The 16,414-nt window shown below is 46.4% G+C and overlaps 1 protein-coding gene across 1 annotated transcript in view; it reads right to left on the bottom strand.

Annotated features, from left to right (window-relative positions):
• slc24a3 (solute carrier family 24 member 3) overlaps positions 1-14,147 on the bottom strand; it is a 382,506-nt gene extending 368,359 nt beyond the window's left edge. Inside the window, exon 1 of the mRNA XM_072581405.1 lies at positions 13,552-14,147. Within this exon, the coding sequence (XP_072437506.1) occupies positions 13,552-13,708 (157 nt within the window). The 5' untranslated portion in view covers positions 13,709-14,147. The remainder of the gene's footprint in view (positions 1-13,551) is intronic.
• Between the last annotated feature and the right edge of the window lie 2,267 nt (positions 14,148-16,414).

Raw genomic sequence — 16,414 nt, 5'->3', positions numbered from 1 at the left:
AAAGATGTACAGATCAGGTGAATTAGCCATGCTAAATTGCCCATGGTGTTCAGGGATGTGTACGTTAGGCACATTAGTCAGGGTTAAATGTAGAGTAATAGGGTAGGGGAATGGGTCTGGGTGGGTCACTTTTCGGAGATTTGTTGGGCCGAAGGGCCTGTTTCCCCATTAGGGAATCTAATTTAATTGCCATGGTTTAGCAATAGACTGAGAAGTGAAGGCATGTAGCTTATTAACATCCCAAGTAACTAGGTATTTATGTCAGTGATTCTGATCATGTTACTGGTTTTTTTAAGTTACATCACCCTACCTGGACTGTGTGTGATACAGAGACATTAAGGATAAAGAACACAAAGAAGCAAATGCTCATAGAGTTATAATGTGGAGATGCTAGTGTTGGACAGATTAGATTAGATTCCCTACAGTATGGAAACAGGCCCTTTAGCCCAACAAGTCCACACCAACCCACCGAAGAGCAACCCACCCAGACCCATTCCCCTACATTTACCCCTGACTAACACTATGGGCAATTTAGCTTGGCCAATTCACCTGACCTGCACATCTTTGGATTGTGGGAGGAAACCCACACAGACACGGGGAGAACGTGCAAACTCCACACAGTCACCCGAGGCTAGAATCAAACCCGGGGCCCTGCTGCTGTGAGGCAGCGGTACTAACCGCTGAGCCACTGTGCCGACAGGGCTAGACACAGTCAGAAATCACATGACACCAGGTTATAGTCCGACAGGTTTAATTGAAATCACAAGCTTTTGGAGCTGCCTTTGAAACTGTGAGATTCCAAATAAACCTGTTGAACTATAATCTGGTGACGTCTGACATAGAGAATGGAAACAGACTCTATGGTCCAACCACACCGTGCCGAACACAATGCCAAACTAAACTAGTCCCACCTGCCTGCTCCTGGCCAATGTCCTTCCAAACCTTTCCTGTTCATGTACTGATCCAAATATCTTTTAAAAGTTGTAACTGTACCCACATCCAGCACTTCCTCAGGAAGTTCATTCCACACATGAATCTGCAAAGAGTTCACACAGTTCAACCAGTGCACTGTCCTAAGGCAGAAGATGGTGATGAGGTCATTGAAATAGCGGAGGTTCCCCAAGACCATCAGATATAGGAGGAGAATTAGGCTCTTCAGCCCATATATTTCCTATTGAAAGGTAAAGGTAAAGGTCAAGTTACCATAGCCTTACCAGGGCAGCACGGTGGCTCAGTGGGTAGCACTGCTGCCTCACAGCACCAGGGTCCCAGGTTTGATTCCACCCTCAGGCTACTGTCTGTGTGGAGTTTACACATTCTTCCCGTGTCTGTGCGGGTTTCCTCCAACAATCCAAAGATGTGCAGGTTAGGTGGATTGGCCACGCTAAATTGCCCGATGTGTAGGTTAGGTGTATTAGTCGGGGTAAAATGTAGAGTAATAGGGTAGGGGAATGGGTCACTCTTTGGAGGGTTGGTGTGGACGTGTTGAGCCAAATGGTCTGTTTCCACACTGTAGGCATTCTATGATTCTGATTCATTGTAGGTCTGCTCTCTCATTAGAGATAAGATTAGATTGGCTACAGTGCGGAAACAGGCCCTTTGGCCCAACCAGTCCACAGCGACCCTCCGAAGAGTAACCCACCCAGACCCATTCCCCTAACTAATGTACCTAACACTATGGGCAATTTAGTCTGGCCAATTCTCCTGACCTGCACATCTTTGGGCTGTGGGAGGAAACCGGAGCAAACCCACGCAGACTCGGGGAGAATGTGCAAACTCCACACAGACAGTCGCCCGAGGCTGGAATCAAACCTGGGTCCCTGCTGCTGTGAGGCAGCAGTGCTAACTACTGAGCCACTAGATGACTGGTGGTAATTTAGCCTGAGGGTCACCACACCTCAGGTGAGGGGAGAGGTTGAGAAGGAGAGTCCTTTATGGCAACGTCAGCCGGTGCAGGAATTGAACCCACTCTGTTGATGTCACTCTGCATTGCAACAGTGTGTACCCATTACCAACTGACTCCATTAGAAAGCAGCACAGTTGACAATCAGCTGAAGACCCTATCAGGTTTAGCTGCTGTCACTGGGAGAGAGTTTCTACATGAGATGCTATCAGTGGTGCACTGAAAATGACACAGGCTAGGTTACAGTTCAAATTTTCAATAAAATTCATTTGCCTAACCACAAATGTAAGACCTTCAATGACCTAGTACAGTTGGGCAATATATTAGCATGCAATTATTTATTTTATTAAAATTCCCAGTAAAAAGCAATCTTAGACATATTCAAGTGATAACCTACTGCAGTTTTATTAATACAGATGGAAGTGGATTTAATCGGCAAAATTAAGCATTTTAATAAGTGCCCCCTGCCTCTGAGCACCTGCTAATGTATTTCATTTCGAGACTCGATGTCATTCACTTCTTCAAATAGCTCTGTCAGCCACTTTGAGTAATCTAATTCATAATTACTTAAAATTAGTTTTAAAAACTACACTGACCATTTTAATGGCTTTATTGTTGCGCACTCATGAGTTTCTTATTTTTCTGCCAGATTAAAATGTAAAACATGCCTCTGAAGTTACAGTAGTGAGGGGGAATTTGAAGAGCTGCCCTTTGACTGGCATCATGGCATACTGACCCAGCCGGACTTGTGAATGGGGTGAGGTTCATGGAAAACAGAGAAGAAAGGGGGAAGACATTCGGCCCCTCGAATCTGCTCCATCATGGTCACGGCTGATCATCGAGCTCAATACCCTAATGCAACCCCCTCATCCCTTGATTCTTTTAGACACAAGAGCTACATCAATCTCCTTCTTGAAAACACACAATGTTCTGGCCTCAACTGCTTTGTGTGGTAGTGAATTCCAATCTCTCCAGGTGAAGAAACTGCTCCTCATTTCAGTTCTAAAATGTTTACCCCTTATCCGTAAACTATAACCCTTGGTTCTACACTCCCTCACCAATGGGAACATCCTTCCTGCATTGGACTTGTCTAACCCAGTTAGAATTTTATCGGTTTCTATGAGATCCTTGTCATTCATCTCAACCCCAGTGAATTCAATCTTAATCAGCTCAACCTCTCCTCATGAGTCAGTCCTGCCATCACAGGAACCAACTGGGAAAAGTTTTGCTGTGTCCCCTCTATAGCAGGAACAATCTTACTCAGATAAGAAAATTGAATCTGGAAACTGACTTTCAAGACTTTAGGGTGGCTCAGTGGTTAGCACTGCTGCCTGACAGTGCCAGGGACCTGGGTTCAATCCTACCTTCAGACAAATGTCTGTGTGGAGTTTGCATATTCTCACTATGTCTGGGTGGGTTTGCTCTGGTTTCCTCCAGCAGTCGAAAGATGTGCAAGTTAGAGCAGATTGGCCATGTTAAATTGTCCATTGTGTTCAGGGATGTGTCGGCTAGATGGGTTAGCCATGGGAAACCCAGAGTGATAAGATAGAGGGATGGGTCTGAGTGGTGCCAATGGGTCTGTGCTGATGTGTGTGTTTGTCACTCACGGCAAAATCCTCCTCTTGGAAGCTCTTAATGCCGGGACGCTCCAGCCAGTCACCAAGCTCCTGGCTTCAAGTCGTCAAGTGAGGCTTGAACCCAGAGATTCTGGTCCAGAGGTAGGGACATTACCACTGGATCTACTGATGTTACCAGCTGAAATGAGTAGGAATTTGCTTCAGCATCTCACCTTTGTATTGATTAATTCTTGGTACATGGGTAGGATAGAAAAAAAAATTATAATCCCTTTACAATGGAAGCAGACCAATCAGCCCATCAAATCCTCCAAAGACATCCCACCCAGACCCACCCCCACTCCTGTAACTTTATATTTTCCATGGCCAACCCACCTAGCCTACAGGTCCCTGGACACGGCCAATCCACCTAACCTGCACATCTTCGGACCAAGCCACGTGATACCAGGTTACAGTCCAACAGGTTTATTTGAAATCATAAGCACTTCACACCTGACATTGTCCACCCCAATCCTGCACATCTTTGGATTGTGGGAGGAAACCACAGCACCCGGAGGAAACCCACGCTGACACAGAGAGAATGTGCAAATTTCACACAGACAGTCGCCCGGGGCTGGAATCGAACCTGGGTCCCTGGCGCTGTGAGGCAGCAGCACTAACCACTGGGCCACCATGCCAACCCACGTGAAAATCTGGAACTGTAGTCAGCGGGACACAAAACCTGACCTGACATGCTTTCTAATCAATCAGCCTAGCTAGTCAGCAAGGATCATAGGCCCATTTAATTTAATGATTATAACCACCACACTATGGTTTCAGGTGTATCAGACTGAGTCGGAGGATGAGCCCTAAGCTTCGGGAGAGAAGAGTAGGAGTTACAAGAGGCAAAACAAAAACACCATGACATTCACAAACCTACGTTCAATTAAGGCACATTAATTAATGCACATTTCAGCTTTGCAAAGGTTATGCCCAGTTTTACAAATTTCTTGACACTCTGTTGAAAGCAATAATGTGCGCCTACAGATCTGTCAGTGTAACAAGAAAGATGTCTTCAGACAAAGCTAGTGGAAATGTCCAACTCGCTTCAAGTTGTGGGTTTTAGCTGAACCGAACCAACCCATACCCTAACCCTGATGAGATCACCAGGCAGGATTTCTTTTTCATTCATTCACGGGATACATTTAAGTCGTCATTGGACAAGCATATGGTCGTACATGGAATAGTGTAGGTCAGATGGGCTTCAGATTGGAATGACAGGTCGGTGCAACATTGAGGGCCGAAGGGCCTGTACTGCGCTGTAATGTTCAATGTTCTATGTTCTGTATGGGTGTTGCTGGTTAGGCCAGCATTTGTTGCCCACCCCTAGTGGGTGGCGTGGTGGCACAGTGGCTCAGTGGTTAGCACTGCTGCCTCACAATGCCAGGGACCCAGGTTTGATTCCAGCCTCGGGCAACTGCCTGTGTGGAGTCTGCATGCTCTCCCTGTGTCTGTTTCCTCCCACAATCCAAAGATGTGCAGGCCAGGTGAATTGGCCATGCTAAATTCCATAATGTTAAGTGCATTAGTCAGAGGGGAAATGGGTCTGGGTGGGTTACTCTTCAGAGGACCTGTATGGACTTATTGGGCCGAAGGGCCTGTTTCCACACTGGAGGGAATCTAATCTAACTGAAAGTCAACTACATTGCCATGGGTCTGGAGTCACATGTAGGTATGGATGCCTAAAGGACATTAGTGAAGATTATTGAGAGAAACACAAGCAAGCATGTGGGGGTAAGTCACAGGTCAGCCATGATCTAAATGACTGGCGGAGCAGCTCAGATGGGCTGAATGGCCCAATCCCACTTCAGTGTCCAACAGACCAGGTTCAGGAATCTGCTAAGTCACAGATGAGTGTCTTCCTGCTTCAAAGCTTTGGCAGATCTAGGACACACGTTGTGTGTAAGGAATTTCTCAGTAACATGTCATTCAATTGACCTTTCCTATCTCCTGTGTTTGAGACCATTTTAGGAAGCTCAGTGCTGTTGAAGAGCATTGTGTTGTTTTTAATATTTATCTCAAAATCTGACGGCCGCAAATTAGTCACCTCCATCATCTACAGACAACTAGCACTGCGGAGGGCTCTGAGAAATTAGCAAGCACTGTAAGAACATCAGCTAATAAAGGGTTTATTAACTCTTTGCCTGCCATTTTAACCACTGTGCTGGAAATAATTTGACATGCCTCACTGCATCTCTCACTGTATCTGTAAATTAATCGATTGATAACTGACTTGTCTCATGGTGCTTTTCACCTTCCAAAGAAATCAAGCCAACGATAGTGTGGGTCCCATTTGGACAACTTAATTAGGAATTAAATGTTTTTAAAACATTGCACTGTACAGTGCACAGACAAAAACGGAGATTCTAATCTGTTTCTGGGATTAGCATTTGTTGTAAATCCAAAAACAGAAATAGTGAACTATTAATAGTCTGTTTGAGGTTATCTGTCGACAGGGCCTAAATTGTAGGCCAGAAATCTTTAAGTGCACCACTGAACTTGCACTTAAATAGTACTTAATCATATCTCCCAATTGGTGGTGCATGTACAATTAGCTACACGGAAATGCGTTGACTATGATCCAGGCAAAATGGGGGAGTGCGCAGCAAGATCCCACAAGTGATCAACTGAAAGGTCAGCCTGACCAAATTCCTCCCTCAACCAATGGCAACTCAACTTGATGTAAGTCCATGGCAGTTGGGATGAGAGCTGTTCTGATGGCAGTTGTCAATGGAGGCCTATCAAACAGGCTCATGGGGGACTTTTGTACATGGTTTGCGACCTCAACCACGAACATCAGCTGAAGGGCCTTGTGTTTTAATATCAAAATCAAAGAACACCACCAAAGTAAGTCATTCTCTCTTTGGTGTATTATGCTTCTTTCTTTCCCATCATGGTCCGCAAGGAGTTAAGAGGTAGATTCAATCACACTAAATGCTGCCGTTTGTTTGGATACACAATACACCCAGATGCAGACATAATGGGCGGAACTTGCCGGAAAAATAATGGCATGTCAACGACACACGCGGTTATTAACATTCAAAACTTTTCCGTCCTGTCCTTTCTCCAACCAGCCACCCTTTCTCTTTGTATCTTTTTAAACACAATCTGAGTTTGATTCTCTGCTACTCCTCTGTCAATCCTTAAAATCCCACCATTTACTGGGTAATTACCTGATGGTCTTGCATTCTTTTGATTAGATTAGTTTCCCTACAGTGTGGAAACAGGCCCTTCAGCCCACAAGTCCACACCGACCTTCCGAAGAGTAGCCCACCCAGACCCATTCACCTACCCTATATCTACTAATGCACCTAACACTACGGGCAATTTAGCCTGGCCAATTCACCTGACCTGCACATCTTTGGACTGTGGGAGGAAACCGGAGCACCTGGAGGAAACCCACGCAGACACGAGAAGAATGTGCAAACTCCACACAGACAGTTGCCCTGAGGCTGAAATCGAACCCGGGTCCCTAGCGCTGTGTGGCTGCAGTGCTAACCACTGTGCTCATTAGCAGCTTATACTTCCTGAAATTTACGGGGGGGGGGGGGGGACACGTTTTGGGTTCATGGATACAGGGGGACATCTGACTAATGGCCTACCAATGGCCAAAGAGCTGAGACAGAGACATTCAACTCGTAAGCAATCACGCCTGAATATGTGTATGATTGACAACCGTGAGACGGCACAGTGGCTCACTGGTTAGCACTGCTGCCTCATGTGCCAGGGACCCGGGTTTGATTCCACCCTCGGGTGACTGACTGTGTGGAGTTTGCACGTTCTCCCCGTGTCTGTATGGGTTTCTCCCGGTTGCTCCGGTTTCATCTCACGGTCTAAAGATGTGCAGGTCAGGTGAATTGGCCATGCTAAATTGCCCATAGTGTTAGGTGCATTAGTCAGAGGGAAATGGGGCTGGGCGGGTTGCTCTTCGGAGGTTCGGTGTGGACTGGTTGGGCCATAGGGCCTGTTCCCACACTGTAGTGATTCTACTCTATTTAAGAGACACATACTTAAACCTCCTTCCATGAGTCACACTTTGAAATGCAAGTTCATAACTTGCTTAGTACTGATTGAGTCAACCACCTGATGCCAAAGAGATCCCACTGTAGATAAGCCATAAACTACCTCACAAGGTTAAACAATTGCAGCCCCCCCTTGGGGCTGGTCCAGTTCGTGTTGCTGGATGCTAACGTGTTTTTTTAAACCTTCTGAAGAATTGTTAAAATTGCACTTCTGTAACCCTAGCTTCTCCTCTCTTACCCATTTACTGCTTAATAAATACACTCGACAGTTTACAGTCAAAGTCATAGACTCATGGAATGGTTACTCAACCACAGTCAAAAATTTGAGGTGACTATACAAAGGCATATCATCTGAGCAGTAACCTGAAACACAGGCAAAGACAGACTGTGACTCATGGGGACTGACGACTCTCAGATAGGAGTGGTTAGACCAGTTGAAGCCTTGAGCACCAAAGCCTCAAAGCACCACGTTGGGAAAACCTATAACACTCTAACGGGAGTACACAGGAAAGATGTTCCCGATAACTGGGGAGTCTGAACCAAGGGTCAGAGTCTAAGGATATGGGCGTAGGCCATTTAGGACTGAGTAGAGGAGAAAACTCTTCACCCAGAGAGTGGTCAGCGCATAGAATTCTCTGCTTCAGGAAGTGGTTCAGGCCAAAACATTGAAGGTTTTCAAGCTACAATTCGGAGGGCTAAAGGGATCAAAGCAGGAACAGGGCACTGAGTTGGATGATCAGCCATGATCATACTGAATGGCAGAGCAAGCTCAAAGGGCCAAATGGCTTCCTGCTACTCCTACTTTCTATGTTTCTAAGACACTGCCATCGCTACACTACAGTGCTCAGTACTCATTTGGTTCTAGGATTGGGTTGGGGTGGTTGTGGGGAGAGATTTAAACACACACACACAGGTGTCTGACAGAAGAATAAATGTCACCTGAACTAAATATTACCTGGTCCAAGCTGATACAGGATCTCTACCTAGAGGGCCAAAGAAAGCAAGAGAAACTCTCACGCGTTGGCTGAGGGAAGGATGGCTGAGAAGTTGTGGTCTATCCAGACTAGCACAGGATACAAACGCAGGCCAGAGACTAGGAATTCTGCAGCGAGTAACTCACCTCCTGACTCCCCAAGGACTTGCTACCATCTACAGTCCGGAGTGCGATGGAATACTCCCCACTTGCCTGGAAGAATGAAGCTCCGACACTCAAGGAGCTCAAAGACAAAACTGCCCACTTGATTCATACCCCACCCACCAACTTTGACATTCAATCTGTTCTTCACTGGCTCTCAGTGACACCAGTGTGTCCCACCTACAAGATGCACCACAGCAATTCCCAATGGCTCTTTCAATGCCACCTTCCAAACCCATAATCTCTACCACCCAGGAGGACAAGGAAAGCAAAAGCAATGGGAACACCACAGGTAAGGTTCCCCTCCAAGTCACATGCCATCCTAACTTGAAAGTATCACTCTTCCCTTATTGCCAATGGGTCAAATTCCAAACTTTCCTTCCGAACAGAGCTATTACTATAACCATACTACAGGGTGTGCAGTGTTTCAAGAAGGCAGAACAAATAATTCTCAAATACTGCACTTGCCAGTGACATCTACATCCTGCAAGCAAGTTTTTAAGAATGAATTCAGTTCAGTTATGCCTTGTACATAAACTCCAGCACTCATTCTCATTCAACATCTTGCCCTTGGAGGCCAGTAAAAAGTCTTCTGGTCTTTGCAATGTTTTCGATGTAAACCACGTTACTTACTACCAGTTGTTGGCAAAGGTAGGAACTCCCTACTTTCAGACACAACCAGATTTCACCGCTGGGAGCCAGGGCTACAATTGTCAGCATTGATGGAATCAAACGACCTACTTCAGGGTATCCCAAGGCTGGGGTCCGGGCCTCAGGTGGAATCACATGCAGGAAGTTTGGGGCACCAAGGCAGCAATGATTCCCTACCCTCCACGTATCATCTCTCTCGCTGGTCATCTCTCTCCCCCACCCCCACACCCCTGCTCTCTCCATTATCTTTTCCCTCACCCAACATGTAGCAGGTCACAGTGGGATAGAGTAACACTGGCCAACTATAATTAATTAAGTCAAAGATCAGTCCAGGCTCCATTGTTGAACTGGGAAAACAGCAGAACTGCGGGTTAATGTGTCTTCCCCCCCCCGTTAACTAAATCTTTATCAGCCACAAAGCTGCTTCCCTACCTTGCGCTGACATCAATGTTTATGACTTGCACTAGCACCAGCAACACCCACATCCCATGAACGAATTAAATAGAGCGCAAATTCAGCCTGGATGCACCCAATTCAAGCTGTTTATTTGATGAATTGGCATATGTACTCCTAGCTCATTGGGATTATTGAAATCTCCAATAACCTACGCTTTTAAGAACAAAACACAGTCACCCTCCTCCATGCTAACTGTGCTGCGGCTTTCTGTGCAAAGATCCAGAAGAGAGAGAAAATGAACAGAGAAGTTGAGGATTGAAGGGATGGAGGTGGGTTTGTGCAAGGTCAGTTACAGATCTATTGAGAATGATTACAATTATTTTTACCCGAAAGAAAACGCCAGAAGGGAATGGCTGAATCATTACTTGGCCAGCTACGTTTCTGTGTCAATACAAAATAGAGAGTTTAAAATAAGAATTGTATGGGATAAACAGCATCCTTGCTTGTAGGCAAGACCTCACTAACTTATGAGTGGCAGCCACTTTTCGGCTATCACATTTTTTATAGCATATTAGCATTTATTGCCAATCCCTAGTTGCCCCTAAAAACGGTGGTGGGAAGCCACTTTCTTGGCCATTGCAGTCCAAGTGGTGTGTGTCCATCTACAGTGCACAAATATTGTCAGTTGGAGCGCCTCTGGAGTAAGATTCCACTGTTTGACCAACAATGATCACCTTCATCAATAAAATGACTCCATAATTTCAGTACCTTGGTTACAGAAACGCATTCTGAATTAACAAAAATGCTTCCTTCACAGCTGGTTGAGCATATCAGCTTTCTTAACCCTCAAGATTCCCAACCAGTACTAACACTCATCCTATCATCAAGACAAGGATCATCACATAAATAAGTAGAATGCCAATAAATGTTCGAAAATAAACGTCATAGGTTACAACACAAACACCAAGCTCCCCTCCAAGACACACATGCCCTCCTGGTCTGGAACCACATCTCTGCTCTTTCACTGGCATGGAGTGAACATTCTGTGACTGCCTCTCGAACAGCACTGTAGATGGACACACACCACATGGACTGTGGCTTCCCACCACCGTTTTTAGGGGCGATTAGGTATCGGCAATAAATGCTGACCTAGTCAGTAACAGCCACATCCTGCAAAGGATTTTTAAAAGAAAAATAAATTCAGCCTCATACAGTGAGGCTGCATAATTTATTGATCAATTCTGCACTGCCATTTCTTTGGGATGTGTCATCGTAATGGTGAGAGTTAGGTCTAAAATCATTCAGATGTGCACTAAACTAGCCTTTTAAGTTAAAAATCACACAACACCAGGTTATAGTCCAACAGGTTTATTTGGAAGCACTGTAACCTGGTGTTGGACTATAAGCTGGTGTTGTGTGATTTTTAACTTTGTCCAACCCAGTTCATCACCGGCTCCTCCACAATCTAGTCTTTTAAAAAGAAACTGCAGAAAAGGCTCCCGGACATATATTGTGTTGTACAATGACAAGGCACAAGCACATTTAAGAACCACACGGGGTCAGCTGTAGGATTAATGAGGGTGGACTCTAGTTCTGCAGTTCTGCTGTGCTCTTCCAGCACCACTAATCCAGAATCTGGTTTCCAGCATCTGCAGTCATTGTTTTTATCTAGTTCTGCAGGAGATAAGTGTAGTGAGAACAGTCTTATCTTAATGAAAGGGACCTCTTTCCTGATTATGTTCGTGGCTTCAGGACTGCCTCACTTATTGGAGTGGTGTTCAACACTTGACAAATATTCAGTACCTAACAAGAGATGGGCATCATTTTTATCAGTTATAGCCTTCTGTTCAATCAGCACTCTACTATTACAACACCAGGATTATGAGAGAGTTATTTTGATAAAATCACTTCTTATCACTGTAAACATAGTAGTCTCTGACGTGCATCCCTCGTAACAGCTTTCAACAGACATTTTTCCCCATGTTCAGCAGAACTGAATTCTTAGGTGCTGGCAAAAGACAACAGCTTGATATCCTACACAAACAAACTTGAAGATGTATTCCATTTGCAAGCAGATAAGCAAAATGGACACGCAGTAATAGATCGTTGGGAGGGAGTCACTTTCCACTAAGCATCTTGAAGTGTCTGAAAACAGTATAATCTAGGTGAACCCACAGGTGAGGTGACAGTCTATATTGCATATTCTAGTCTTTTTAATATAAACCTCACCTGGGTCACCTAGTTACGCTGGCACTGGAGACCAGCAGGACGCAAGATGATGGAAGTCCATTAATACCAACAGCCATGATACCCCAATTCTGCCTCGAATTTCTTGAGTGACCAATATTTTTGCTCAGTTCTGCCGAGCTGGCCACCTGAAACACCTGCCTCTTTCAATAATACGCATGGTGCAATTCGGCTGGCTTTTCATTTCAATTTGAATCAAACTGGCGATGAGGACTACGGCCATAGTCCAGGTCCCTGCACAGCTCAAAATTACAGACAGTATTATCCCATCACTTCAGTGCACACAGACAGAACCACCTCTCCTCAGAACCACGGTGATGGTCGCCACTTAGAGCAAAAAAATACCAATGCCTCGCAAAAGCTGACCGAGAGAGGGACTTGAACAGGGACCTCCTGAAGACTGGACATCGATGCACATGGTCACCCCAGCGAGGGGCAGAGTCAGGAGTGTAGCCACTGACCCTTGAGGTGTAACAGTGCACTACAGCACAGTCCATGAATCTAACCTGGGAGCATTAATCCAGAATCAGAGGCACAAGAGTAAACTTGTTTCACCTCTCTAACTTCTGGTAGGGGTGTGGGGACAAGTGGGGGGGGAGGTGAAGGGGTTGGGGATAGAGACAAGATAAACTGGAAACCATCGAAACCTCGGTTCCTATTAATGAGTGCCCTTCTCACAATGTGATCACAACAGAAAACAAACCTCTGTTGTTGCCCAGGAGTCACTGTAATTTCTTGTTGTTATCCAATTTTTTTTGAGGTGGGGAGGCATTTGTATCCTTTATCTCTAAATGGTTTCTCTGCTAGGAGAAAGTGAGGACTGCAGATGCTGGAGATCAGAGCTGAAAAATGTGTTGCTGGAAAAGCGCAGCAGGTCAGGCAGCATCCAAGGAGCAGGAGAATCGACGTCTCGGGCATCCTGAAGAAGGGCTTATGCCCGAAACGTCGATTCTCCTGCTCCTTGGATGCTGTCTGACCTGCTGCGCTTTTCCAGCAACACATTTTTCACCACACACACCTAGATACACACAAACACACACACCTACACACACACACACAATCATACACACCTAGACACATACACACACACACAATCATACACACCTAGACCACAATCATACACACCTAGACACATACACACACACACACAATCATACACACCTAGACACATAATCATACACACCTAGACACACACACACACACACACACAATCATACACACCTAGACACATAATCATACACACCTAGACACACACACACAATCATACACACCTAGACACATACACACACACAATCATACACACCTAGACACACAATCATACACACCTAGACACATACACACACACACAATCATACACACCTAGACACATATACACACTATCATACACATCTAGACACATATACACACACACTATCATACACACCTAGACACATGCACACACCAGTAGACTCACACTCACACACCTCGACTCACACACACACATATATACCTTGACTCTCTCTCTCTCACATACACACACAGACTCACATACAGACACATCTGGACTCACACACACATGTATACACACGGAATCCCCCCTCTCACCTGCCTTCTCCAACACGCTGGAGATACACAGCAGCGCCAGCAGCAATCCGCCCAGCCAGCAGACCTGCCACCAGAACAAATCCCGTCTCCGGCGGCGCCCTTTGATGGTCCTCAGTTTCAGGGTGAGCTGCAAGCGGCGATGCTGGCGACTCTCCATCCTTCAGCCCCGTGTTTATGATCGTGTGTGTGTGAGAGAGAGAGAGAGAGAGCGCTGGGAAACGCCGGAGCTTAGGAACCCAGGAGAGAGAGACAGAGACAGAACAGCAACTTCAGCGGAGAGAGAGAGAGAGAGAGAAGGGGGGTGGAATAGAAAGAGGGGAGGAGGAGAGGGATGGGGAGGGGGATGAGGGGTGGGAAAGGGAAGGAGGGGGGGATTAGTTTCCCCCCCTTTCAGTCCATTAGACGCCCAGAGGAGAGGAGATGGGGGGGTAGGTTAGAGGCTTTGGGTGCTGCTGCTGCTAGTGCCTTCTTCTGATCCATGAACAAGGGGGAGAGAGAGAGAGAGAGGAGAGAGAGGCAGAGGGACAGCGATAGACTGGAGCCTCGCTGCAAACTCAACTCAAGTCTCCAGCTCTGCACTAAACCCAGCGCCGCGCACAGAGAGGGAGGGAGGGAGGGAGGCAGCATCTGGGCAGCCGCTGCGCCCTCTTCGGGTTCCCGTCTCCAATACAAGGCATTCCCCTTGGGAGGGAGGGAGGGCTACACTATCACCCTCACACAGCCCCTCCTTCATGGCACTGAGTGTGTGTGTGTGTGTGTGTGGGGTGGGGGGGGGGGGGGGCGGTGTGGGGTGTCTGCACAGTCTGGGTCACACAAACTCACAATCATACCTAGAGACACACACATCTAGAGACATATACACACACACGCCTAGACATATACACACACAATCATACACACCTAGAGATACACACACACCAAGAGACACACACACACAATCATACACACCTAGCCACACACACACCTAGAGACATATACGCACACACACCTAGACACATATACACACAATCATGCACACTTAGAGACACACACACACCTAGAGACACACTCACACCCTAGACACATACACACACAATCATACACACCTAGAGACACACACACACCTACAGACGCACACACACACCTAGACACATACACACACGATCATACACACCTAGAGACACACACACACCTAGAGACACACACACATGATCATACACACCTAGAGACACACACACACCTAGAGACACACTCACACCCTAGACACATACACACATGATCATACACACCTAGAGACACACACACACCTAGAGACACACACATACACCTAGACACATACACACACGATTATACACACCTAGAGACACACACACACCTAGAGACACACACACACACACACCTAGGCAGGCTTTGGGGCAGCAGAGAAGGCAGAGGTTTTGTCACCCAGCTCACTTGTGTGGGAAGCCCCACGGCAATTTTGGAGGGTCCGGTTACTCTCAATCAGCCCGTCCTGGCAACCCCCTTGTGGAACCTTCACCTCCTGTCCCAGAGCTGCAAACACTACCACTCCAATGCAAGACCTTATCCCTCACAGCCCTGGAGATACGATCTTGCACTGGAGCGGTAGTGTTTGTAACTCTTGGACAGGATGTCAAGACCCAAGTCCCTCATACCCCTGGAGATAAGGTCTTGCATTGGAGTGATAGTGTTTGTAACTCTAGGATAGGATGTCAAGACCCAAGTCCCTCATAGCCCTGGAGATAGGGTCTTGCATTTGGGGGTGGCTCAGTGGTTAGCACTGCTGCCTCACAGCACCAGGAACCCGGGTTCAATTCCAGCCTCAGGTGACTGACCGTGTGGAGTTTGCACATTCTCCCTGTGCCTGCGTGGGTTTCCTCCGGGTGCTCCAGTTTCCTCCCACACTCCAAAGATGTGCAGGTTAGGTCGATTGGCCATGCTAAATTGCCCCATAGTGTGCAGGGACGTGTAGGTTAGGGGTAAAAGTTGAGTAATGGGGAATGGGTTTGGTGGGATACTCTTTGGAGGGTCGGTGTGGAATTGTCGGGCTGAAGGGCCTGTTTCCACACTGTAGGGATTCTTTAGAAAAAGGAATTACAAACACCATCACTCCAATGAAAGACCTTATCTCCAGGAGGTTCTTGAATCTACTGTTCCACATGTAGATACATTACCACCACATCACAAAACCCCCATCTCCACGAGTTACCAAAGGGTCTGTTTCCATGCTGTATGACTCTAGGAAGTACTTGAACCATGACCTACTGTCCCAAGTTAGGGCCATTATCACTGCACCTTGAACTTTGACCTTCTGTCAGAAGTAGATCAGTGCGTTACCACTGTACCATAGGATGATATCTCTAGGAGCAGGTGGGTCCTCAGCCTTGACCTCCTGTGCCAAAGATGGGCACATTAACACTTTTCCACAAGACTTTATCTCCAGGGCTAGGAGGGACTTGAATTGTAACATCCTGCCCCAGAGGTACGTACGCTACCTTTGCACCACAAAGCTCTGTTTCCAGATGCAGAAGGGACTTGAACCTTGACATCCTTTCCGAGAATTCGTCATAGAGTCAGAGCGATGTACAGCACAGATCCTTGACACACCACTAGTCTCAAGTCTGAAGAACTACCCTCTGTCTTCTACCCACAAGCCAGTTCTGTATCCAAATGTTTAGTTCTCCCTGTAATCCGTGAGATCTAACCTTGCTAACCAGTCTCCCATGAGGAACCTTGTCAAACACCTTACTGAAGTCCATATAGATCATGTCTACTACTCTGCCCTCATCAATCCTCTTTGTTACTTCTTCAAAAAACTCAATCAAGTTGTGAGACATGATTTCCCATGCACAAAGCCATGTAGACT

This window comes from Chiloscyllium punctatum, chromosome 11 (assembly GCF_047496795.1).
Source record: "Chiloscyllium punctatum isolate Juve2018m chromosome 11, sChiPun1.3, whole genome shotgun sequence".
In the NCBI taxonomy this organism is placed as follows: Eukaryota; Metazoa; Chordata; class Chondrichthyes; order Orectolobiformes; family Hemiscylliidae; genus Chiloscyllium; species Chiloscyllium punctatum.
Note: the sequence above shows the minus strand (reverse complement) of the source record. Positions and strands in the feature narration are given on the sequence as shown.